Source organism: Stegodyphus dumicola, chromosome 7, assembly GCF_044657685.1.
Source record: "Stegodyphus dumicola isolate Sdum_Otavi_A_Nest chromosome 7, ASM4465768v1".
Taxonomy (NCBI): Eukaryota; Metazoa; Arthropoda; class Arachnida; order Araneae; family Eresidae; genus Stegodyphus; species Stegodyphus dumicola.
In genome coordinates this window covers 26,073,300-26,098,443 of record NC_140774.1, presented here as the reverse complement: position 1 = coordinate 26,098,443, position 25,144 = coordinate 26,073,300, and the positions used below count along the sequence as shown (strand labels likewise).

The following is a 25,144-nucleotide window of genomic DNA, read 5'->3' as shown; positions in this document are numbered from 1 at the left end:
AGCCCATATCACACGGCGTTTGCTTCACACGAACAACTGTTTCGGACAATTTTTCTGCCTGGTTTACTATTGAAAGACGTGCAACTTTTTCCTTCCTTTCGAAAAAAGTTGCAAGTTGTTCGTTTTCAACCAATCAGCTATCAGCGTCGAATGCTGTTAGCTTGTTTGTAATGGAGAACCAGTTTCCCCTGTGTTAACCCCAAAGCGATCTGTGGAGATTGGCTGTTGTGACAAAGCAGAAAAATTGTTCCAAACGGTTGTTCTTCCGAAACAAACCGCCGTGTGATAGCAGCCTTACACAACGCTGCTTGAAAAAGGTAAAAACTAAAAATTAACCAAGCTTAGTTCTGCATATATTCGGTATAAATACCACTCGCAAATTAACTACGTCGTTCCTTCTCCTTCTATGTCAACACCGCTCTGCTTTGCCTTGCTAAAATGCCAATATGATACCTTTTTAAACCAGTGTATATAGAAAAAATTATTGTATGTAACTATCATTGGATAAAGGCTTTGTCTACCAAAAGTGATCTGATATAATTTATCATGGAACAAAGTTGTGTTTAGAAATGGCCACATCTGGAAGTTACTGGTTTATATATCTATCTCTCATATTACGCACCTAAAATACTACACACACAGACATATATATATATGATGTCATCTACATCGAATACAAGTTATCGGCATCGAATCATTATACGTATATAATTAAGATCTAAATGTAGATGACTTTTTGATTCCAGCTGCGCACATAAAATGATAGAGCCGTGTAGATATCCTGCGGATTAGAAGATACATCTAATGACACAACAACGTAGAAGAAAAACTTTAGCAGAAGTGATGCTGAACTCATACACATTCTGGTTTTATTCTAGTAACTAAAACAGATTTACATAGCAACATTATGGGTGATCTATGTACATGCACAATTTTGGAAACTCCTTTTTTTTAGGCAAAGGAAAATCACACATGGCTAGCAGCAGGAAAGGAAGGGAACAGATGAAGGAGACAGTGCAGTGAGGACAAGTGCTATTTAGAGTAAAAATTTTCTTTAATCTGATTGACTGAGAACTGCAGAATCTTAAGGTAACATAATGCGGAATTAGTTTTCGTATATAACGCAATCTAAAAAATGTTATTACTAATTTTAGAATAAAGAGGGGAAGTATACTTCTAAAAATGCCCCATAGAAACCAGTAAAACTTTTTATGGGTACCCATAAGATTTTATGGGTTTCTATTGACTTTTACTTGTTTCTGTTGGTCTCTGTGGGTTTTTTTTACTGGTTTCAAAATGACCCATAGAAACCAGTAAAACTTTCTACTGGTACCTATAGAATTTTTGATGGTCTCTATTGACTTTTACTGGTTTCTATTGATCTCTGTGGGTTTTTCTTATTGGTATCAATTGACACCCATACAACCAACATTCAATGGCAGAACTTTGTACTGGTTTGTATAGGTTTATATTGACTTTTACTGGTTTTCTTACTGGTATCAATATAATAATAAATCTTCTGTTGGTTTATATGGGTTTGTGCTATTTTTTTATCTGACGTTAATATACTTCTTGTAAACAATAAAATTAACATATTAAAAAGAGGAACAGGGGCTATTGCTAGTTTAAAGAACAATTTAGTTGCTTATTTTTTATCTTAAACACACACACACACACACACTCTCTCTCTATATATATATATATAAAGTACTGCAATGATGTTAAAAATAAGAATTCGATTTATCGATATATTTTCACAATTAAACAGATTTTACCACTTTTAATCGTTATTTATGTGTAATAATAAATAAACACAGACAAAAAATTTAAAACAATGAAATTTAATTTTCTATTTTCCCGTGATAAATATTAGAAGAATTCTGTTTTATGTTTGAACAAAATAAACCAAATGGAATTGAACAGTTTTATTTTTTTAATCCGAACTTTTTCTTCCGTCTTTAAATACAACATATTTAGAAATAATCTAAAAAACTTATGCATTTTAGATTAGATTAATTGAATTAGCTCAGACGAGCTGTCTGCCTAAAGGAAGGGATGCCTTCGTGAAGAGATTTCTAAGGGAAACTCTTGTATTCACGTTATACACGGGAAAAATCAGGAAAACCAATTACGCAGCGAACCTGTTTGCCTGGGATCGAGCTCATGTGTAATTCCAAAGTTTCGGGTTTTTTTAACCTATCTAAAGCTTTTTCTCAAAAGAACATACTTGTGGACTGTATTAAAATTTATTTCAAACAACTCAAAAGCTCATAGAACATACACTATAAAAATCCTCAACTTCGTTTTCTAAAGCGGAAGCAGATTTACTACAAATCACACGCGTGAAGTTTTAAATGCGCAAGAGCCAACTTAGCACTTTGCCACTGGTGATACGTAAATTTTCGATGGACTCTAATTGAAATTTATCGAATGATAAAATCTAAAAGATCAAATCTAAAAATCTTTAGGCTTCTTGAAGTTTATTTAGTCTTAAAACTTGCATAAATTATTCACTAAATAATTCTTTTCATATGAATTTCTCACTTTACTTCATCAGCCATTCTGACTCTAGATTCAAAGACCTGTATACACTTGGTGTGCAAAAATTAAGGACGAAGTCGAAAAATTAGCATATCAGCTGAACGAAGAGGCAGAGCGAACAGAAAGACCAATCAGGAGATTAAGTGAGGTGATGTACGGTAGCACATGAGCAAATATGCAGGTAGACGTAATGGGGGAGTGTCTGAGTAGTATAAAGCATGTTGTCGGTGTAAGATCAGTATTTCTGGCAAAGAGCTTGCACGCCGTATAGCAGTTAAAATCACACCGAGTTGCTGCCTCAGCGAGAAATGGCGAATAATCAATCTGTTAGACGACATCTGGATACTTTTACCCGAGGTCGAATCATTGGGAAGTTGGAGGAAGGCCGCAGTGTGACAAGTGTGGCTGCAGAGTTCGGAATTACTCACAGCATCGTTTCACGACTTTGGAGACGATTTCAAACTACAGGAACAGCTATCCAGGGGTTTAGTAGTGGTCGTCCACGAGGAACCACACCCGCAGATGACCGGTATATTGCCTTACAGGCCAGAAGAAACAGGCGGCAGACAGCGGGAGAAATCGCTAGACACACGACACAGGCGACTGGACGACCGATATCGCGTTTTACTGTGGCCAGAAGACTGCACGGTGGTGGTCTGTTTGCACGACGCCCTGCACGGTGTGTACCTCTAACGCCTGCCCATCGGAGAAGGCGTTCTCTGTGGTGCCGGGAACACCGGAATTGGAGAGACGATGAATGGGGACGAGTACTCTTCACAGATGAGAGCAGATTCAGTCTGAGTAGCGATTCTCATCGCATACTCATCTGGAGAGAGCGGGGAAGCCGCAATCATCCCTCGAACATCATTGAAAGGGACAGGTATGGAGGTGGCGGTGTTTTCGTTTGGGGAGGCATCATGCTTGGTAGTCGTACAGACCTTCACATCTTCGAAGCAGGTTCAGTCAATGGGACCCGTTATTGTAACGAGATTCTTCTTCCATATGTGCGTCTTTTTAGAGGCTCTATGGGTCCGCAGTTCCTTTTCATGGACGACAATGCACCATGTCATCGCACAGTAGCTGCCGAACAGCTCTTAGAGAGTGAGGATATTGAACGTATGGATTCGCCGGCACGATTTCTGGATCTCAATCCCATCGAGCATGTATGGGATTTTCTAGGCAGACGCTTGGCAGCTCGTACCTTACCACCAGTAACGATTCCGGAGCTTCGATTGGCGCTGCAAGACGAATGGGCAGCAATGCCTCAACAACTCATTGACACCCTCATTCTCAGCATGGGCAGACGCTATGAAACCTGCCTAGCAGTCAGGGGAGATCATATCCCCTATTAAAGACCGGATGTTTCTTGCTGGACACCCATCACAGGGATGTTTCGGCCTTCAGTCGCATTGCGCTCCATGCTACTTTTTCAATAAAGCTTCTTTTTATCCCTCTGATTTCTCTTTTAGTAAGTGTTGCTTACATTACTCATGTCCTTACGTATTGGGAATCTTACGGTATTAAATGTGTTGATTTGGAAAGCTTTTGTACAAAGTTATATTGAAAAAACCGTCTCGTCCTTAATTTTTGCACACCAGTGTATGTATTTTATAGAATTCTTAAATTGATAAAACATGTGAATATCAAAGATTGGAATAATTTAAGATATACAAGTAATATAAAGCAGGATTCTTTAGCTAATACTATGTATATTAAAAAATATGTGTCGCTATATATTAATAAAAAGGAAAATTGAATTTATCACTATTGATAAGTAGTAAAAAATAAAGGTATAAACTCCTCATATACGGTTATTCTCGACCTGATGCGTGCAATCCATTCCACACTAGTGTTCAATGGCCTTCAGAAGACACTATTTACTACAATTTATTAATGGAATAATATAATTCACTCCTAAGCAAAGACCATATTAGCGACACAACATAAAAACTTTCAGAGAATTTTAAAAGCAACACTGATGCTAGAAATGCTCGGAACTTACTAATTTGTTAAACATAAAAGGTATCTACACAGTATTATTGATTTCCAGCTCAGAACCATGAATCTAAATCTTCCCAGTCTTTCACCTGAGGTGGAAAATTTCACTGTCTTTGACCGTCTTATATGTCTGCCTTAGTTTTTTTTTTTTTTTTTTTTTTTTTTTTTTGAGAGAGATCTAGCTTTCAAAAGGCTTGTAAGGAATTTTTGCAGCCCTTACTGTGTGCCTTCCTGGTATAACTGGTAGTATGTCTGCTAGCAATCCGAAGATCCGGAGTTCAAATATTGGCGAAGGTATAGGAACAACCAGTCAAGCGAGTCTGCGTATTAGTTAAGAGTAGTAAAGATTGTCCTCAACCATGCAGTTGAGCACCTCCTGTGATGCAACCTCCTGTGATCGATAGCGAGGTTAGCTGCTCTATCGTTATTCTCAGGTTCGAATCCTAGAGAAGACATATTTGTAGATATATGGGATGTGAAACATGAAGCAATTAAAATAGTAGAAGAGCCGAAAGTATCCTTAAGTGGATTGGTGGTGTGGGTTAATATTTAGCAGACTCGACGGACCGTCCCCAGGGGTATTCTCCATTAGAATTAGGGCGAAGCTGACAGTTAATAGAGCATAATTATACTTGTGTGACCAATGATAAAATTATGGTGTCTCAACCATTTCTAGCTGCATATGTTTTCTGTTCGTAAAGCCTAACAGACTCTGCGAGTTGTCTACAGTAGTTTGTTTCTTTCTGCTTCTTCAGGAAGTCCTGAAGTTGAAATAACTGAATTCAAAATACCGTCGAAAAGAATAACTACAATCAGCGAATAAAATAAAAACTGCAGGTGGAAATTTGAAACTTTTTAATACAACAGAAATCAGCAATATTTCAGAATATCTCTGTTGAACATGCAAATAAGTTTTACGAATTATTTCTTGAACTGCCAAAAACGAGCACTGCTTTAAAAGCGATACCAAGAACTCTGCTTTGTGCAATGTATGATTATCGCAAAAGTGTTCTTTTCATAACTAAATACTAAAATACCATCCTATTTCCCTAAATATAATATAATACTATTTCCCTAAATAGTAAAATAATATTATAGCTTTTACAGGAAATCTAGGAAAACAATTTTAAGCTAAACTAAATATAAATATTCTGGTTTTCTTTTATTTTAAGACAAATTTAAGGTAATATTACGGTTAACTGATTTTTAAATTTTTTTTAAAAAGTAAACTTAAATAAATAAACTCAGTTCAAATATTTGAGAAAACAATTAATTACACAATTAAAAACGCATTTATTTTCAAAAACCATCACAATGTAGGTAAATAGGGTGCGTGTAAAAATTAAATGAAGCAATACAACCATAATCGAAGCTATTTATTTCTTTACAATGTGAAAATTCACTGACCGTGTGTAATTAGACTAAATATCTAACAGACCGAACAGTCTCGCGCCTATAATGCAAAGAAATTTAAACATTTAGTTCCTATCTGTAGTGAGAGCATCATCTTCCTCGATTGATTTTTGAGTGAAGAATGTTGCGTCGTCGCTGTTGTTATCTTCTTTGATTTTACTTGCCTGACATTTCTGCAAGTGAATTCATCCCTAAAAGTGAAAGTGATTTAATTAATGGCTTCACGTAGAAGAGTTTCGTTTTACTTGGAGGTAAAAGATTTAATTATTTTATTTAATATATATATATATATATAATCAGTTTCATTACATATGCTTTTGTTAAAAAATATTTCTTGATCACTTGATTGAATCCTCAACTGATGTGGTGAAATATGTGTGCCTAGCAAGTACTTTGACTAAAAATATACCTTCTTCGCGAGAGCTTTTGAATATAATCATGTGATCAATTCTTTCGCTTTAAAATAAATTGCATAAGTTACTTTAACTGAAACTAATGAAGGTTCCGAGAATATATATAATATTTTTGAAATAAATAAAGTCCTTGAGTAAAATTCGTTGCTCTGGGTCTTCTATCCTAACTATGAAATTTTATGGTTAGGGTTTCGACATAAAATAATTCCATTAACATTACTTATTGTCAATTGTCGTAAAATTATCTCACAAATTAAAATGAATTTATTACTTCAAATTTGTAACATAACCTTGTGTGAACTTATTTAAGTTTGCGATGAAAAATCATCTATGTAACATTCTTTAACCTAAATCGGCATTACACCCAAAGGGCTATTATTTCGAAACGGCATTTTGCGTCGTTTCGATTTCAGCGTTGGTTCACTTTTCAAACTGTTGCTACCAAATATTATCGCCATGTGTTATATTTAAATAAATTAAATAATGAAGAATCTACATGAATGCATGAATGTTTCTCGCATTGTAAAGAAACAACGGTACCTGGATCCATCAAATTTTGAATAACGTAATTCTCCAACCGAACATGGGCATATGGAAGACCGAATTTGGAATTTGTTTTATTACTTATTTCATATTTTGTAAACCTTTAACGAGTTTTTGACTAACAAACTCAACGATTTCAAAGAGAGCAATGGCAACACTGTACGGAAAAAAAAAAAAAAAAAAAAAATTATCTCCAGCGCACGAGACTGTGTATCGCAGATTCTAAGGATACATTGTTTTTAAATATTTTGTGATATTGCTGTTGAATTAAATTTTATGTAGATTAAGTGCGAAAAACATGATATTTAATAAATGAAGGTAACACATAAAACGTTAAAAAACGCCGTTTTGGGCGTAATATAAAATCTGAAAGCTTTCAGGTTTTCTTTTTCTTTTATAAATTTTGATGCAATTCCTACAAATTCTTATTTTATTTACGAAGTGCATCATTAGGTAATGTGTATCTTATCTCTCTTTGTTTCAGAGCTACATTTCTCGCGGTCATTAAAGTGCTGATGATGACCTGATGTTCCTCCGAGATATGTCTCTAGACTGGATATTTATAGCCAGTCCAGAGAGATATCTCGGTTATCCTACTTATCATTCAAGCTCATCAACAAAGTTTTGCATCTGAAAGAAATTATTTTCTTCACATAACCTTCTGAAAATTAATTAATTTTTTCAGTAATTTTAGTAATAGCCGCATTTAGGATTATTCAAAAATTACAACAATATTTTCTAAGCACTGCAATTAGGTATAACATCAATTTAAAGACAGAAAAAGAGTTTTTGAACAATAAAAAACGTTTGGAGTAAGGTAACAAAAATTTTGCTCTTTTTACTTCCTTGTACGAAGTAAAAAGGAAGTACAGTAATCGCGAAAAGTTTCAGGCAGCATATTTCAACGAAAATATCCATTTTGATCGCTATCGAATGCAATTTAATGATGTTTTTGCGTGATATCTGTACGTAAGGACAGAATAAAATACTCTTTTCCTCCAAAAAAATTATAAAACTACTTTAAAATGAATTCTGAAGATAATTTTTCGTGGCATCTGTACGAACGTATGTAGGTACGTGCGTATCTCACATAACTCAAAAACGAGTAGCCTGAAAACGTTGAACTTTTGTATATAGGACTACTATAACATGCAGATGTACACCTCGCATTTTGGTTGCAATCGGCCGCACCAAACGTATATAAATATATTTATATATATATCCACTCTGTTACCCGGCTCAGTGATTTCAGTTTCTTTACTCTTATATGTTGGTAAATTGTACATTTTTTGCTTTAAAAATGATTGTATTATGTTGTTTTTATCTTCCGGTTAAGGTTTTTATGCCTTTAGTAAATCTATATGCAATATTTTTAGAATTATCAACAATTTTAAAGTTGTCTAAGTGCCGCTAAGCCTTTTTTTTTTTATGGCGGCCATTGATGTTTACATTTGGAACAGGAGACTATTGGATTTGTTGCCAATCTAGAGAAACTTTACTTCGCAACAACAAAGATAACGCATTCATTTATTATTGCCAATTAAATCATGCTTAATTCTTTCTGGAATTTTTTCGAGGAAATAAGTGTTTCAGATTTACTTCGTAATTTTTAATATAGATATTTTGAGTTCTTATGTATTTTTGCCTTCTCGCGAAGTAAGAACTGAATTAATTAAATGAGAAATACTCAATCGTCTGTGAAAAACTGTTTCTTTTTTGTTTTGTTTGCTTAATTTCTTTTATATATCGTACTAGCTTTATTACAGTATTTGAATAGAAAATGTGGCAACGATTAGATAATTCTATTCTTTAAATGATACAAATTTTGTGCATTATGAGTTATAATATGAACGAAATACTATATAAGTTAACTGTTATATAATTATTGGATTATATAACAGTTAACTTAGTTTCCGTTATATAATTATTATATATGTTAACTGTTATATAATTATTAATAATGTTAAGTGAATCTAGCGCCAGAGTGTCGCTATGGTAAACAAACACTAGAGTGAATTTTAAAGAATGCATTTATTCTATTGTGGTTTATGCGCTGTCGGCGAATTAGATTTAATTCAATCCAATAAGTTTAAATGAAATGCAAGAAAAAATGCCTATAATTTAATATTTTGTACAAGGAAGTCATGTGGTGTACACATCAAATTTTTTATTAATATAGCTCAATTAATTAACACAAATAAATAATTATTGTTGATATTCTTCTATATTCCAGAATCATACTTTCTACGCTATAAAGTTTCAAAATTTTCGTATGATATACTAAATACTAATATTTTTTTCAGATAGAAAAATAAGCATTTTATTACTTCCCCCCGCTCCTACACATGGTTATAATTGTCGACTGATTTGAATAGGAGAAATTTAAAACAAAGAAAAACATATTGATTTTTGCACTTATTAAAAGGCTTTTAACAGTCGAGTGACAGTATCACAATTTAAAAAAAGAGAAGTAGAAATTTTTCTTTATTTTTAACCCATACGCCCTCCCGCGGAAAACATAAAAGGAAATAGTGCACATTACGAAGAAATTACTATAATTCAAGATGAGGAAATTATTGACTCACCAGGGTTTGGCGTAAATGCAATAATTCAGAATTTTTTCCACAACATACGTGAGATAAATTAAATTTAGAACTTTCCCAAAAATAATGTGGCAGGTGAAGGAACAAAATATGAACCATAAACACGCAGTTAATTTAGTTGTTTAGGTCAATATCGTTATTTGCAACAGAAATTAATTTATGCTTGTAGAAGATTATACTGTCAGAGGTATTAATTCAAGACAAAGCAGAAAAACCTTCTTCCAAGAATTCATCCAAGATTAGATTTTTTAAAAAATGGACCGATCTCATTAAAATATGTAATCACTATCCATATTTAAACTAAAAGGTAAACATAACCTTACATCAGACGTCATGAAAGTTAAAAAAAATAAGGATGGCTTGACAGGAATAATATTCATAACCATAAGGCAGCAAGTTTTGCTGATTTTTATTTGTAATTCGTAAAATAAAAGCAATACTTAAAAATGAAGCTGTCTCCTGCTATCACATGTACAGTAATTATTAATAGGGAAATTTTAAACTTTCTTTTACTCTGAAATCAAATTGAATTTTATTTATCATTAATAATCAATTTCACAAGCAAATCAAAAAAGAAAGCTCAGTTTTGAAATTTCCAAAATTCTAATTTTTTTTTTATATATGTTGCATCAAACTGTAATATTATGTTCCTGCTTGATTAAATCTAATGTTATTTTACTTATAGGGACATTTCTTACTTTACTTAAATTCTCCTCTCTTTACCTCATTCATTTATATTTAACCTTTTTTTTCTCACTTGCAAGCGTTAAATTGTATCCAGTTGTCTTAATATGGATAATGAACTTCTGATGAAATATATCCTTGTAAGAAGGAAACATGAGTCACTGCCATTAAGTATCAAATTCCTGTGTATTTATTTCCAAAGTTTTACTTCACATCAACGTAAAAAGCAGTCGTATTCATATTTATGCACAGGTATTACGCAAATAATTAAATATCAATTATAAAAACGTTTAACAAAACACAAAAACGCGTTTTTGTGTAATTTTTTAAGTGCAGGTTCTTAAATAATTAAGAGTGTTACTTGTGAATGTTTTAATTCTTGCTTTTTCATATGTTATGAAATGCTTATCAAACAAAGTCACAAAATGCTTACTAAAAATCCTAAATAATTGGTAAAATGCAGTTGTTATTTTTACTTTGATTTTAGTAAGTATGAAAAAGACTTAAAGCATTAAAACACTAAAAAAGATTCAATGTAAGTCAATATTAAGGATCATCTTTTTATCGGTAGCAAAGCGCAAACTACAGCATATATATTTTTCACATGTTACAAAATATTTCACTTCAAAATTTTTAAAAACGTAATCATATCATGTATTATTGACTTGCAACAATTTATAGAAATGAAAGCATCCCAAATAAATCAAGTAGCTCTTGCGTTCACCAACCACCTGTGAATAGGTTAGCACCAGGGGGGGCTTAGTTTTTATTTTTATTTTTATTTTGTGCCGTATGTAAACGTGGGCATGGGGCACTTAGGCCTCAGAACGTCAGGCTCACCAGTCGCTGAGCATTAAAATCGCTGAATACTGGTAGTTTGAATATAGTTTAAATCCCTGCGAATAAACTGGATGCATGGGAGGTTTCGTTGTTTTTCGCATGTATGATGTGATTACAGACCTGTTTCTCATAAAACATCCTCCACGAAGGCATCTTTACTTTTAGGATAGCAGCCCACCAGCGGCCGAGCGGTAAAGTCGCTGAACACTGGTAGTTCGGTCCGAGGTTCGAATCCCGCGAACGGGCTGGCTGCATGGGTGTTTTCGTGGTTTTCTCCATGTGTAACGTGTATACGAGCCAGTTTCCCTTAGAAAGTCCTCCACGAAGGCATCCCTCCTTCCCTCCTCTTAGGCAGATAGCCCTCGAGGCTTTGCCATAATCACACATACACACACACACATACACACACTTTTAGGATAGCCCTCGCATATTTTGCCGTAATTCAAGTAATCCAGTCACTTAGAAAGTCAACGATGAAGCCATTCCTGCTTTTAAGGAGGTAGTCTTAATGTACTTTTCCATAATTAAACAATCCAATTCTTCTTGCTTCGCTTCTCATCCGCTAATTATCTCCAGAACGTTAGGCAATTCTTGTCCAATAGCTGTATTTTCAATGTTCTCTATTGATTCACATTTTTTAAAAAAAATTTTGCACATGAATAATAAAATAGTAGACCCGTAGTAATTTTCGGATACGGATACAGGAAACCGAATAATGTGAAACTTAATTTTTAATGAATTTGAATGTTTTGATGAGAAAAATCTCTATTCCCCATAATTTATAATTGTTTGATTTGCTTTATAGGAATCTGGGTTGACGCGGAAGCCATCCATAGTTGCATCGGACTGTATTAACCTGAAAAGCTTTCTTGGCCTCACTCGACAACGAAGTGAGATTAATCTGAGTACTCTTGGACTCATTAACACAGAACCACGCCGTAGTCGATCAGAAGTACGAGGCACGAGTTGTGACCGTTTGGCAATAGGATACCATACTGCCCCCCTCAAGACTGCTGAAAATGGCAAAACTCGCAGTTCCAGCCCACCTCCTAAATCAGGTGGGTGGTTACGTGGTCGGAAAAGAGAAAGAGAATCCAGGAATCCTCTCAAAAACAACCTGGAAGTGTTTGGAAAGACTATTGTGACCGGAAGCGGCAACAAGAGAACGAACTCTAAATCAAGAACGATTGTTGATGGATCTGATGGCAGCAAACCCAAAGAAAGTCCGTCGAACCGGAAATCAAAATCAAATAAAAAAAATTGCGATGAAAATACTATCATTGAAGACGTTATTTATTCAGAAATAGGGAATGATAATGTACAGGCTAAACTTTTAGATGAAAATCGAGATGTTTACAAAGAACCCATTAAAGTTGTCAAAAAGAAAGGTATGGCACCCAAACCTCAAACAGCAACTGCTCTTTTCAAAGAAACCAACCGCGATGTGAATTTGAACCCGAATGGTATAAAGGCAAATGGACACATTAGTTGCTTCGATGAGAAATCTTTACCTCCTTTTTCTAAACCTCCCAGAAAGGGACAGACATGCAAAGGGCGTAATCAAGAGAAAAAATACGATAATAGAAACTCTCAAACTGTGAAATATAATAACCAGAAAAATTCAGAAACTGCATTGCTTAATTCTAAAAACAAAGCAAATTCGTCCAAAGCTCTGGCTACTGTAGCAGAAATTCATAAGGACTCTATCTATGCTTCTTCAGACCATGAAACTAAAAAACGAAACTTAGACCATAACAAAAAGGAAGAGGCTTCTTCTGAAAACGTAGTGAATGAGCCATTGGAGAATTCTAGTTTATCTCAAACACTAGACAAAGAAAAAGTTGAAGAACAAACTGAACCCTTTTATATTGATACACCAGATTATTCAACACTGGATTCTGAAAATGGCAATGGTAAATGTTTGAGTCTAGAAGAAAGTTTTACCCATAATGACTTAAAGAATACCAATACTGAGCTTGAGAATCAGAAAAACAGCGATAATAAACCTGCAGATTCAATACTACTGCCAGTCAATTCAGAAGATTCGAAACCTGATCGTGAAATTTCATTGTCTAGTATACTTCGAGACTCCACAAATGATAGCAAACATTCTGATGCTGAACCTAAAAAGGTAGTACGTTTCGAAAAGTTAGATTTAATAGAAAAGTATAAAAGGAATAAAGCTGAAAGCAACAAAGATACTGAAGATGACACTGAATCATCAATTTGTGATGATCAACCTCTCACAAAATACAAGTTAGATGTTAATAGCAATGAAATATTACCTTCAGATCTGAACAACAGCATAGAAGATTCAACAAAATCCTCAGAGAAATTAAATACTGATAATAGAGGAAGTCTCGAATCACCTAAGCAGCCTCCACCAATTTCTGCAGCTCAACAAGAACTTTCTCAAAATGGTACTTCAATCTTAGTCCGAAATTGTTCTCCTGTTGTCCCACTGACCGATTCAGTACCTAGTACACCCACAACTGATGCTCAAACACAATTTGTTGTGAAAAAAAGTTTTGTTATTACAATCGCAAAACAGGAAAAAGGATTCAAAAGTCTTTGTGCGAATAAAAAGTCTGAAATAAATAACTTTGATCAATCAAAGAACGATCATCAGATCTCCGTGACTTTCTTATGCTCTGGGCCTTCTTCTGAAAGCTGGGTAGATGGAACACAAGAGAACATAATCCGACTGCGATCCATGAGTGTGCCTCCTCAGAGACAAGAAGAACCTGAAATTCTTACAGAACTGCCATCAATTAGAGGAAGATCTCGAGAAAGAAGGTCAAAAGAGAGACAATATTGCAAGAAAAATCACAAATTACGGAAAAAAGGTAAGATATTTTGACATATGAAGTATGTGCAATAATATTTAAGGCATATTTTGAAACTTTAAAATTAAATGAATCAGTTAATATTTGTCGTAGAGGAATTAATTTTTTTGTATTTCGTACTTTAGAATCGAAATAAAATTTTCCTAAATATAACCATACTGACAAAGACACAGTATAAAATGTTATGTTCCATTATTTTTTAAAGTAGATTTTTTTTAATTAAAAAATATCAAAATACGAACATTTCCCTCAGTTAAAACAGTGTCGTATTCGGAAGTGTTTGGTGGTAAATTCAATAATTATAAAATAATTAAACCTTGAATTTTATGAACTTTATTAAAATAATTACCTGGAAACACTTGATATTTGACAAGGACACAAATAAGATTTAGACTTTTATATGCACTAGTAGAATTTTTACATGTTGACATTTTCACTGAATTCTTCCAGGACTTGGAAGAGAAGGGCTAGGCTCTAGAACTTTTTCCTCTGAAGCAGAAAGTGAGAAGTGATGACATAGCCATGATGATACTGAGCGCGCAAATGCAATTCACAGCTTGAAAATTAGCGATTTTGAACCAGCGTTTGAAATGAGCTGTGTGTGAAAGATAGCTATAATTTGGAAGAGACAATGTTACTGCTTTATGCATTTTAGACTGAACCATTAAAAAATTTAATATTACTTACTCAATTTTAAAATAATAGATAAAATGTACTACTCTTTTAACATAAAGTTCCGTGGGTTTTTTTCAATTTTTATTTGCAGGTTTTTTATTTAATGAACGTTTATTTCTAATCATTTCTTTATCTGCATGTGAACTGAGAGAATTTTTATACTGCTTCTAAGACAACTATAATAGCAGCTATTTAAATTTACTCAAAAAACAATTTTACATTGACATAGTTTTAAACATATATGACATATATGGCAACATTTCTGCTAACCTACGTTTGATTTTTTTGCCTAATTGTAAATTTTACATTGTTATAATTATCTTCCGATTCAATATAATAATTTTTTTTAATAATTTTGTAATTTATACTTATATCTATATTACAATTAAATAAATGTATGTAAGATTGTTACCTTAATATTGACAAAATAGCTTTACTCAGAGTACCTAATACAGTTATTTAATTTTTAAAAAGTGTGAGTAAAGGAAGCAAGTCTTTTTATGCCAATTACTTTAATGTTTTATACTATTATATTTTATCTAGAATGCTAATTTAGCACAAAATCTAATCAATAATTAGTTACAAAGGATACAATAAGAATAACTTTAACAAGTACTTAACAAAATTAGTTTGCTAAATACTTGTTATTGTTGCCTATTCATAATACCGAAGATATTATCGATTAACTCATAGAAGTCAGATGCTTTTTGATTTCCTGTGGGGTGGAGTATACCTTTTGCGGTACTTTTTGAAAATAATGATTTCTCTGGAGCAACTTTTTGTCTCTCGTTTTCCTTGACCATTAAATAATTCGGTTTTAGTTTGTGACATAATGTGATTTCTTCTCAATCTCTATTTAAAACCTCTTTAATAATAACAAAATTTAAAACAGTTCCATCATCTAAAACAAATCCTTTATCTAAAACGTGGTTTCTCATTAATTTGAGGCAGAGCGCGAAATGAGACCTCTGATTAAAACAAACTGTACATTTTGAAAAGAACCGAGAACTTGGTCCAGTTTAGAGTCATAGCAGAGTTTTCAATCTATATGCATTTCGTCGAAACTGAGAACGCATATTTTTTCTACAGAATACAAATATTCGCCTCTTTCCTTCTTTAGAGTAAGAACATCACTTTGAATTCTTGGACTACACTAAAATTTAGGGCACCATTTCTTTAATTTGCTAATACTAGGTAAAGATATTCCAGTTTTTTTCTTAATTTTTTTTCTTTCCAAAAATTCTAGCTTTAAGATGACAGAGGCTCTTATGACAATGCAACGTGAAATATCTTCACTAGTCCGCCTGATTTTTTCCTTCTTTTTCAGTAATACATTAATCTGCGTCTTTATAAAAATAGGCATTAGACATTTTTTCAAATTCTCCGATTTGTGCTCCCCCCCCCAATTTCGCTATTTGAGATTTTAATTTCTGATACCAATTTCTGTCTAGATGTCGTCCACCTTTTTTGCCGCTGAACAAACATTCTAAAATTTTTCTTTTCTCTATTTTTCAATACTTTAATACAATTTTCTAAGGATATTATTTTGTTCTTCAAATTATCAATGCATTCTTGTTTATCCTTAAACTTAGGGCATTCAGGAATATCTATATTTTCATTTGTGAGTTTTATTTCAAAATCATTAAAATTCGATTTACTATTGTCATCATCAATTTCGATTTATTATTGTCATCATAATTTACTTTCGGCACAGCATTCCATTTCAACAGTTTCTCTTTGTGGCTATCCAAACAAGCGATTTTTCATATCATCTTCATAAACACTGCATAGAAAATGTTCGCTGCAGATTTTTCCGCTCTTCGCATTAATAGAATCTTGTCTTTGACATTTGTGTATCCATTCTTTCGTCAAAAGCAAAACCTCATTTGGATCCTTTGGTCCCATGAAATAAAATATCTCATCCTTTCGTACTTCTGTAAGTGCTACGGCAAGTTACTACAGCGCAAAAAGCCATATTACGTAAATGGTACTTTACAATATAGAATTTAAAATCAAAACTGACTAAAATTACTTATATATAAATTATTTTAAATATATACATTATTAGAAAACAGATATATATATGATTAAAATTAATTTGGGATATGTAACCTCTAGAAAATCGTCTCGCAGCTGAATGAAACTACAGTTTTAAACGCGGGAAATCAGAACAGGTGGCATCACAGTGACGTCAAATTACTGCCTGTTAATTTTCACCATTAGGCTCGCGTCGGCGAGGAGTCGAACAAAGAAATGATCTAGCCCTTTCTATTTATCCCTGGAATTCTTCTATCTTTTGCTTTCACATCTGCTGCCGAAAAAAAATAAAAACACAGCGAGGGCGGCACCACCTATATAAAAGTAATCTGAAACTTAACATATCCCCCCCCGGCTAAACTCTCAATTTCAGGATGACTATTTAGGAAGAGGAGAGTATTTGGAAATTGAACGCCGATACAATAGTAGTAGAGGAAGTAGTAGAGGATAGTAGAGGATTTTACTTCAGCAACTCCGATGACTCCGTCTTTTAAAGGAAAAACTTCTGTGATTCTTACAAGATTCCATTTCAAAGGCGAAAGAGAATCCTCTTTGAGATATACCAAGTCTTTCACACGAATATTCTTTTCACGCGAAGTCCACTTTTCTTGTGATTACCGTTGACTCAGATATTCTTCTTGCACCTTGACAAAACTAAATACGAATTTGCTGAATCAGATGCCATCTTGACAAGCAAAGTGATTTTGTTGGAGCTTTCTCAAGAAATGACTTTATGGGAGCACCTAATAAAAAATTGTCGTGGAGTAAGAGGTTCGAAATCCTGAGGATCTGAAGAAAAAGGAGGCAGTGGCCTGAAATTAAGACATGCTCCAATCTGTATTGCTAGAGTCGTAAGTTCCTCAAAAGTGAAAATAACTGACTTGCAAACTTTAAATAAATGTTCCTCCTCAGACTTGATTCTAACCTCCCACAATCCTCCGAAATGGGGAGTTAAAGGTCATATAAAATGACATATAATAGATTCTTGAGACGCAAAACTATGAATATTAGCAGAACTGAGTAGCATTAATTTGCTCTTTTATGCAGGTTGCTGCTTCTCGAAAATTTATTGGATTATCTGAATACAAATTGCAAAAGAATCTCTGGAAACCGACATCACTTTTACTGACTATGATTTGTAAGAGTATTTTTTTCAATATCACCAGGGAGTTCGATACAATGAGTTCTAAATTTTAACATATTTTTGAACAATTTATTTTGAAGTTTTGAGCGAGATTATCATTTAAAGAAAATCCTGATTCAGACTTTGCAGACTGCCATAAAATACCTTAAAACAGAAAATATGTATCTAGGACTAACGGTTTGCAATAATAAAAGCTTCATGAAGGCTTTGTGGACATGGTGTATATTAATTAGCAGAGAACTTTCTTAAAACTTCTCTCTTATCTTCAGTTTTACCAATATCTTTAAAATCCTAATATTCGATATGCCAAGTATCTATGTTCATAAAAATTATAGTTTCCATTAATAAATTCAAGTTTTTAAATTTTTCTACTTTTTAAAAAAGGAATATAGTATGAAGTTAGAAGAAAATACGTCAACGTAAAATTTTATGTCAAACAAAAAGCAAGGTGTGACTGGCGCACAATTTGAATAAAACTCTTCCGATTCCAACACATATCTGTCTTCTGCAGGTGAGAAACATTTTTGCACATAAAGAATTGGGATCTATGTTTGATCACCTTGACTTGCAACAGAGGAAAGCAACACTTGCAAGAGATCTTGTCTGCAAGTGAAGCGACAATAATTTATTTTCCTTGGGCAGTGAATTCGCGTTAATTAAAAATTTCAAGAATTAATATATTAATGAGCCCTAATTTCAAGAGTTTAAAAAAAATATAATTTTTCAAGAAAATATTTTGATTTTCAGTACATATGCACATGAAAAATTATTTACGTAATTTTAAAAACAATAACTTTACGTTAAGAAAAAGGCGAATTTTCTTAAAATAATCGCAAAGATATTTTTTGAAACTACTTCAAAGACGACCACGAATCCGGTTTACAACTTACGTAGGCGGCAAATGCGCAATCAATGGAAATACCAATAGTGCTTTATTTCCGGTAATTCGAATTATGTAGTTAATTCCATCGCATTGTATTCAAAGCTAGAGTAAAATGTAAGAAACAAATAACAAAAAACAATATTAATAATCTCCCTTTATTTCCAAATCAAACAAATCACGCTCTTGCGTGAAAGAGATCAGAGGAGAAATAAAAGAATGAGAGAACAAGAGGCTTATCGAAAATTCTTTGCTTTGTAAATAATGAAACATAATTCATAACAGTGTTAACGATAACAATAGCCATAATGATAATGAAAAGAAGAGATTTATAAATCAAAAATAGTATAATACAAAGATCAACTTAGGAGAACTTTATGTAAATATAACTTGAAATTCTAAAGAATCGAATTACATGCAACTGACGAAGGCGTTTAATTTCAAATTTTGGGACTTTTGATGTAATTTTCTGTTTGCATTCAGGAGTCGGTTAATAAATAAATAAGAATAATTCAAGGCTGATTTTTCTCCTTCTTTTATGATTTAATAGTGATTTTAATTTATAACTTTTTTGCATTTTGTGCAAGGAACGAATTTTCAAGCAAGTAATTTATAAGTTTACAATGTCTAAAATACTAATATATTACATAATAAAATAATAATGCTCTCATAAGGTTTTATTACTCTAGAATCGTTATCTAGTGATCAAGGAAATTACAAATATTTTTGGTTTTTATTTACTGCAAATAAAATTACGAGCTGGCTACGTGCCAATACTGAAGCCTGCCAATGTTTTCTGTAACAGGAACTCTATATAAGATTCCTTAAATAAGATCTCTACTTTGAAACATTAATATTTAGCAATACTTTCTCACAATAATTAGCGTGCAAATACTTGTCACTTAATCTCTTAACAGAAATATTTTTCTAAATTAATATTTTATTTTTAGTTATTTACAAGTGCAAACATTGTGTTCTTCAATTTGTGTACGGCCCTTTGTCAACTATCTTTGTGAATTTTTATCGTATGTGAATTACACTTCTTGAAATGTATTTCTTTATAATCAAAAAAATTTCTTATGTATAAGTATAGACACCGGAGGAACATGTAAAATGTTAGATTTCGTTCTTTTTTACAAAACTAACTTGTTTGAATTTAAAAATGCCAAAACATGAAACTTTGCGCCATTTGAAACGCTTTTGTAACTGGAAGTATATATGTCTACAACCAACGGTTACGAAAATAAAGACCATGTAAACACTTTTGTGGACATTGTGTATATATATACATTTGTGAGCGTGGTGAATAAGAATGAAACAAATTAGAGATTATTTAAAGTTTACAATATTATTTACGAGAATTCAAACTTTATGTTGAAATATTTATTACTCAGTTTTTTATCAATTTCTCTAAAACGTTGCGTAATTTCCTTTTTGGCTTATCTTACGAATATTTACTAGGCTATACCGATGCATGTTTTCTTTAAAAGTTGGTTTTAGTAATCAAATGTAAGTAAATTCTCTTAAACTGCGTCAGGGTTTCTCAATTGTTTATTTATTTTTAATAAAGCTACCAACAAAGTAAAGTTAACTAAAACTGCAAGAAATTGGAAATGAAACTAATCGTTTTTACTTTAGCAACTAAAAAAGTGTGCATATTTATCTTAATCAATGTAGTTGTCTCGTTCTTAATTAGAACGCACTTTAATATGGCCCTCTTCATAACTGAAGAATATCATATGAATATTTATTTTAATCGACTTTGCCGATTTCTGTAAACATCGTGATTTTATGTTTTTGGCCTATTTGTAATCAGTTAATTCACATGGTAAAGTACAGATTGTTCGTTTTGCACATTTTTAATCATATACGGGTCACGTGATTTAAAAGGTGGAATAATATAACTAAAAAAATATCGTAAAATACAGGATGACCCTTTTTCTTTCGAAAATTCGTTTATGGTTTTTTACTATTTCGAAAGTCTTACAATATTAAGTTTCCGATAACGAAAGAAATTTCAAAGGCGTTTTTTAAATCATGATAACGCACACAAGGGTTATCTGCCTAAGAAGATCTCGGAGATATTTTTGGGGAGAAATTAGCTCGGATTCGAGTTACACATGGAAAAAAAACCACAAAAACTCTAATGCAGCCAGCTCATTCGCCGGGATTTGAATGCTGGTCAAACTACCACTGTTCAGTGGTCTCATCCGCTTGGCCGCCTGTAGGGTAAATTTGAAAAGGACTTTCATGAAAACAAATGAAAAGTAAAAATACGATTCATCGTTTGTTTAATACAATGATTACATAAAATATAACTTGAAAACCCAAAAAATGTATAGGCTAACAGTTTTGTAGAATGCATTTATTATCTACAAATAATTGTGCGATAGAAAAAAATCCATCATTCTAAGTCTGTGATTTGCTTAATCATTACTATAGCAAAGCACATGACAGTTACCTTCTCAAGGAAGGATATGTCTTCGTGGATAACTTTCTGAGGGAAATTAACTCGAACTCATGCTACACATGCGGAAAACCAAGTAGTCAAACATATACTATAATAACCATAGCAAACGAAAGATTTCGTTTTTTGACATTAGGCGAGTTAACGTTAATTGACGAATACAAATGATTAGGACATAATCGATGATAATTATTCTCTTTCCACTACACCGTCTCCAGTATCTTTTAACCACAAAAACTCCAACAAAGAAGCCTTACATTTACTTTACAAGCCTTGTACTGCCTTTCCCGTTCTGATTTGGTTTCGCTTGGTTTATTTAATTACGGCAAAGTCTCTACAGCTATCTGCCAAAGGGGTGAGATGCCTTCGTGGAGAACTTTCTAAGGGAAACTGGCTCGTATACACGTTACACATGGGGAAAGCCATAAAAACGCCCACGCAGCCAGCTCATTCGCGGAATTCGAACCTCAGACCAAACTACCAGTATTCAACGACTTTACCGCTCGGCCGCTGGTGGGCTTTCTGACCATTCTGAAAGGAAAACTACACGTAAATTATATTCATTAATATGGTTGGTGTACTTATGACTATTTCTTTAATGTCATTCCGCATAGCTTGATAATCTTTTTTTCTGAAATAGCAATCAGCGATAATTAATCTTTTGTTTGCTCTAATTTTGACTTTACAATTATTTATTCATTCACTTCTTCATCATTAAGCTTGAAAATCTGGCATTTAGTTGAATTTTTTTTCTTTCGCTCCCTTTTCTTTCCGATGAAAATTTCTAACCTTTCTTTCCATTAATAAAATTTATAAATGAACAATTACATTTTTTCTGAAAACTGTAAGTGGAAAACCAATGCTGCTACAAAAGAAACTGAAAATCATCTTCAATAAGTTAAAATTTCATGCAAACACTCAACAGACTGCCTATTAAAAAGCGACATAAAACCACATATTTTAATAAAAGAAATAAATAATTTAAATGCCCAAATTTTTTGTTTCTATGACAATTTAGAGATTTTAAGATTTTCATATGCCTTGGCAATTGAAAATACTTTGGTAAATGAAACTGCATTGCCATTTCTTATCAATGTTAAGCAAGTCTAATTAAATGTTAAGGAAAGTAATCTAATCATACAAAACAAACATTTATGGGTCAAAAAAGATCGCTAAAACCTGAAAATATAACTAAGATAACTAGCCACGTTTTCAGACAATTTCCATCTCATTTGAACGTGCTCGCCTCAGAAAGCATTATCGGTGATGCGGGGATGTTTACTACCGTAATTTAACTATGCACTCAGAAATACTGGTCACTTTCAAAGGCAGTCATTTTAGAGATATGATTATTATGATGAATTTCACTGTACGTTTATTTATAACATTCTAGTAATATATATCTAATATTAAATTAATATTTAGTTAGAATTTTAAAACTGAAAAGATTTAACGCTCTAACTTCTCCTTGTTTATGGGTGAGATAGGCTTTCTTAGGCTATCGCCTACGTGCGCCTTATGGTAAAACTGTCCTATAATGGTATAACCCCCACAGAGCCAACCAGGGGCCGAGCGGTAAACCTGCTGACCATTAACAGTTTGACACTGGCTTCAAATCCATCAACGGTGTTAATTGCATGGGAGTTTATGTGGTTTTCTCATGTGTAACGTGGTTCCGAGTCACTCTCTCTTAAAAACACCTAGGCAGATAAGTTTCAAATGCTTTGCCCTAATATAAATAATTATAATTCTGTAGAATACATATTACCTTTTTTGAATCGATTGAAAGCAAAACCTTTTACATCTCAACCCAGAAAAATGGACTTGCTCCATTTTATAAGCTATTCAGTTTATACGGAATTATAATCTCTACCAATTACAGAACCGCAAGTATTACTAGCATACATAACTGTAGCTATTATACTTTTTACTTTGAATGCACCTCTGTGTTACTTTGTACACACCTCTAAACGATGCTAAGAATGAGAAGTGTTACTTCAAGAAGTATTAAGAAAAATATCGGTTTTCATTCCTCGAAGCCATCTGTCATAAAACCAGGCCAGCAAAATCCTCCCCGCTCTCCCTTTCTGCCAGGGAAACTTTCGTGGATTTCTTTGAAGCACTGACCTTTTGCTCTTACCCAGCAAAAGAGAAGGCTGATTTGGAACATCGCTGAGTCCACTTTCTTCTTCCCCGAAAGTAGGCTGGTCGTTGTGCCACTGGCCTTCTAGGCCGACCTAACCTACTTCCGGAGAGTTTTCCCTCTCGGCTTTTCTTTCGGAAAAATATACCGTTGCTGCTTCCTTTAACTGCTTAGTATTTTGTTGGAAATGCCCTGGTTTCAGTCACTGACCACGGTTTCCAGCAAATGGCAAATACCTTTTACAAACACTATGATGAGTAATGCTCTTCTGTGCCTGAAGTTCAATGAAAACACTTGCTTTGTAGACGAATTAAATATGAGAGAACTTGAAACTGCGGAAACATGAAAAATAAACAAAAACAGAAGAGTGGATTCATTCTCATTCGCATCTTAAAGATAGTCACTACTCCCATTAACGTATATGTTGATGGGCCTAGTTGTACAATTAATTGAGTACAGGAAGCATGCATGTACAGTGAGAAATGTTTTCACACCTTTTTACAAAATTATGTGAAATTTCCTACTTACAACTGATTAAGAAGCTGAAACAAAACATTAATGCTAAGCTTAATAACAGGTAATTGGAATGTTTTCACCTGAACTCAGCTCCAGTAAAATACAAAACCCCGTAGTATAAGTTTATTTTAGATATCACTGGCAGATTTTTTTTTTTTTAATTATATTTTATTACGCGCTCCTCCATTAGGTACTACAGGGAAAGAAGGGATGTCCGTAATGGAAAAGAAACTGGTGTGTATCCACGTTACACATAGGAAAAACCACAAAAACGCCTATGCAGCCAGTCCTTTTTCACCGGGACTCGAACCCCCGAGTGAACTACCTGTGTTCGACGGCTTATACCTCTCGGCCTCTAGTGGGCTAGTAGAATGGTTAGATTGCTGGATACGGTTAATTCAACCCGGCTTGAGCCTCGGCACATAAGCTGGATGTTTCTGAGCTTCCCTGCGTATAAAATGAATACAAGCCAATTTTCATCAAAAGGTCTTCCCAAAGACATCGTTCCTTTAGGAAGATCCGAGTAGTAAAGCCGCTGAATACTGGTAGTTCGGTCCGAGGATCGAATCTCGCGAACGGGATGGCTGCATGGGCGTTTTCGTGCTTTTTCCCCATATGTAACGTGTATACAGGCCCAGTTTCCCTTAGAAAGTCCTCCACGAAGGCATCCCTCCCCTTCAACATATAGACTTGATCATTTGATCATTTAATCAAGACGCTTTACAATTTTATCATAAGTAAACATCTTTTGTACAATTCGTTTAGCATAAAAATTTGGGAGTAAGAAAAATGATACATTTGGTTGTAAAGAAAGTTTTCCGCAAAATATCATTCTTAATAATGCTAGAAAAAAAAACATGAAAGCAGTACATTTAGTGCGAGTAGTAATCCTCACGCTAATCTATGATTTTCAAACAACGTTTTGGTAGTTTTTTGCATTATCATAATGGAACCTTACATTTTTGTACCAGAACTCAGTTCGACGTTTTGCCTTAATATCAGCATCAACATGGACTAGCATCTCGCTGTACATCGAAAGTTTTACCTTTGTCCAGATATTCTTTGCGGATAATATCACGGCAATCCCACCAGATACAAAGCATGATCTTTTTGTTAGTCGAATTGCGCTTTGCGACGCTCCGACGGTCCCACCAGGCGCAGACCATTGATGTATATCGTAACTTGACAAATATTATCAATGTATTAAAAGAAAGTAATTAAAATACAATTAAAATAAAAAATGATAATTAAGAATACAAATTACAGTTTATACAATAATAGAAATTAAAAACACAAAAATGATGCATTAAATATTTACATAACTATTCATTACCATTGTTCTTTCCATGTACACTGCGCACCAAAAAAAAAAAAAAAAAAAAAAAAAAAAAAAAAAAATAT

At 33.4% G+C, this 25,144-nt stretch overlaps 1 protein-coding gene across 3 annotated transcripts in view; it reads left to right on the top strand.

The window, feature by feature from the left end:
- LOC118197364 (uncharacterized) overlaps positions 1 to 25,144 on the top strand; it is a 120,402-nt gene that overhangs the window by 69,083 nt on the left and 26,175 nt on the right. For all 3 annotated transcript variants that reach the window (XM_035368865.2, XM_035368866.2, XM_035368864.2), the window contains exon 3: positions 11,841 to 13,881. In XM_035368865.2, coding sequence (XP_035224756.1) covers positions 11,841 to 13,881 — 2,041 coding nt within the window. The remainder of the gene's footprint in view (positions 1 to 11,840; positions 13,882 to 25,144) is intronic.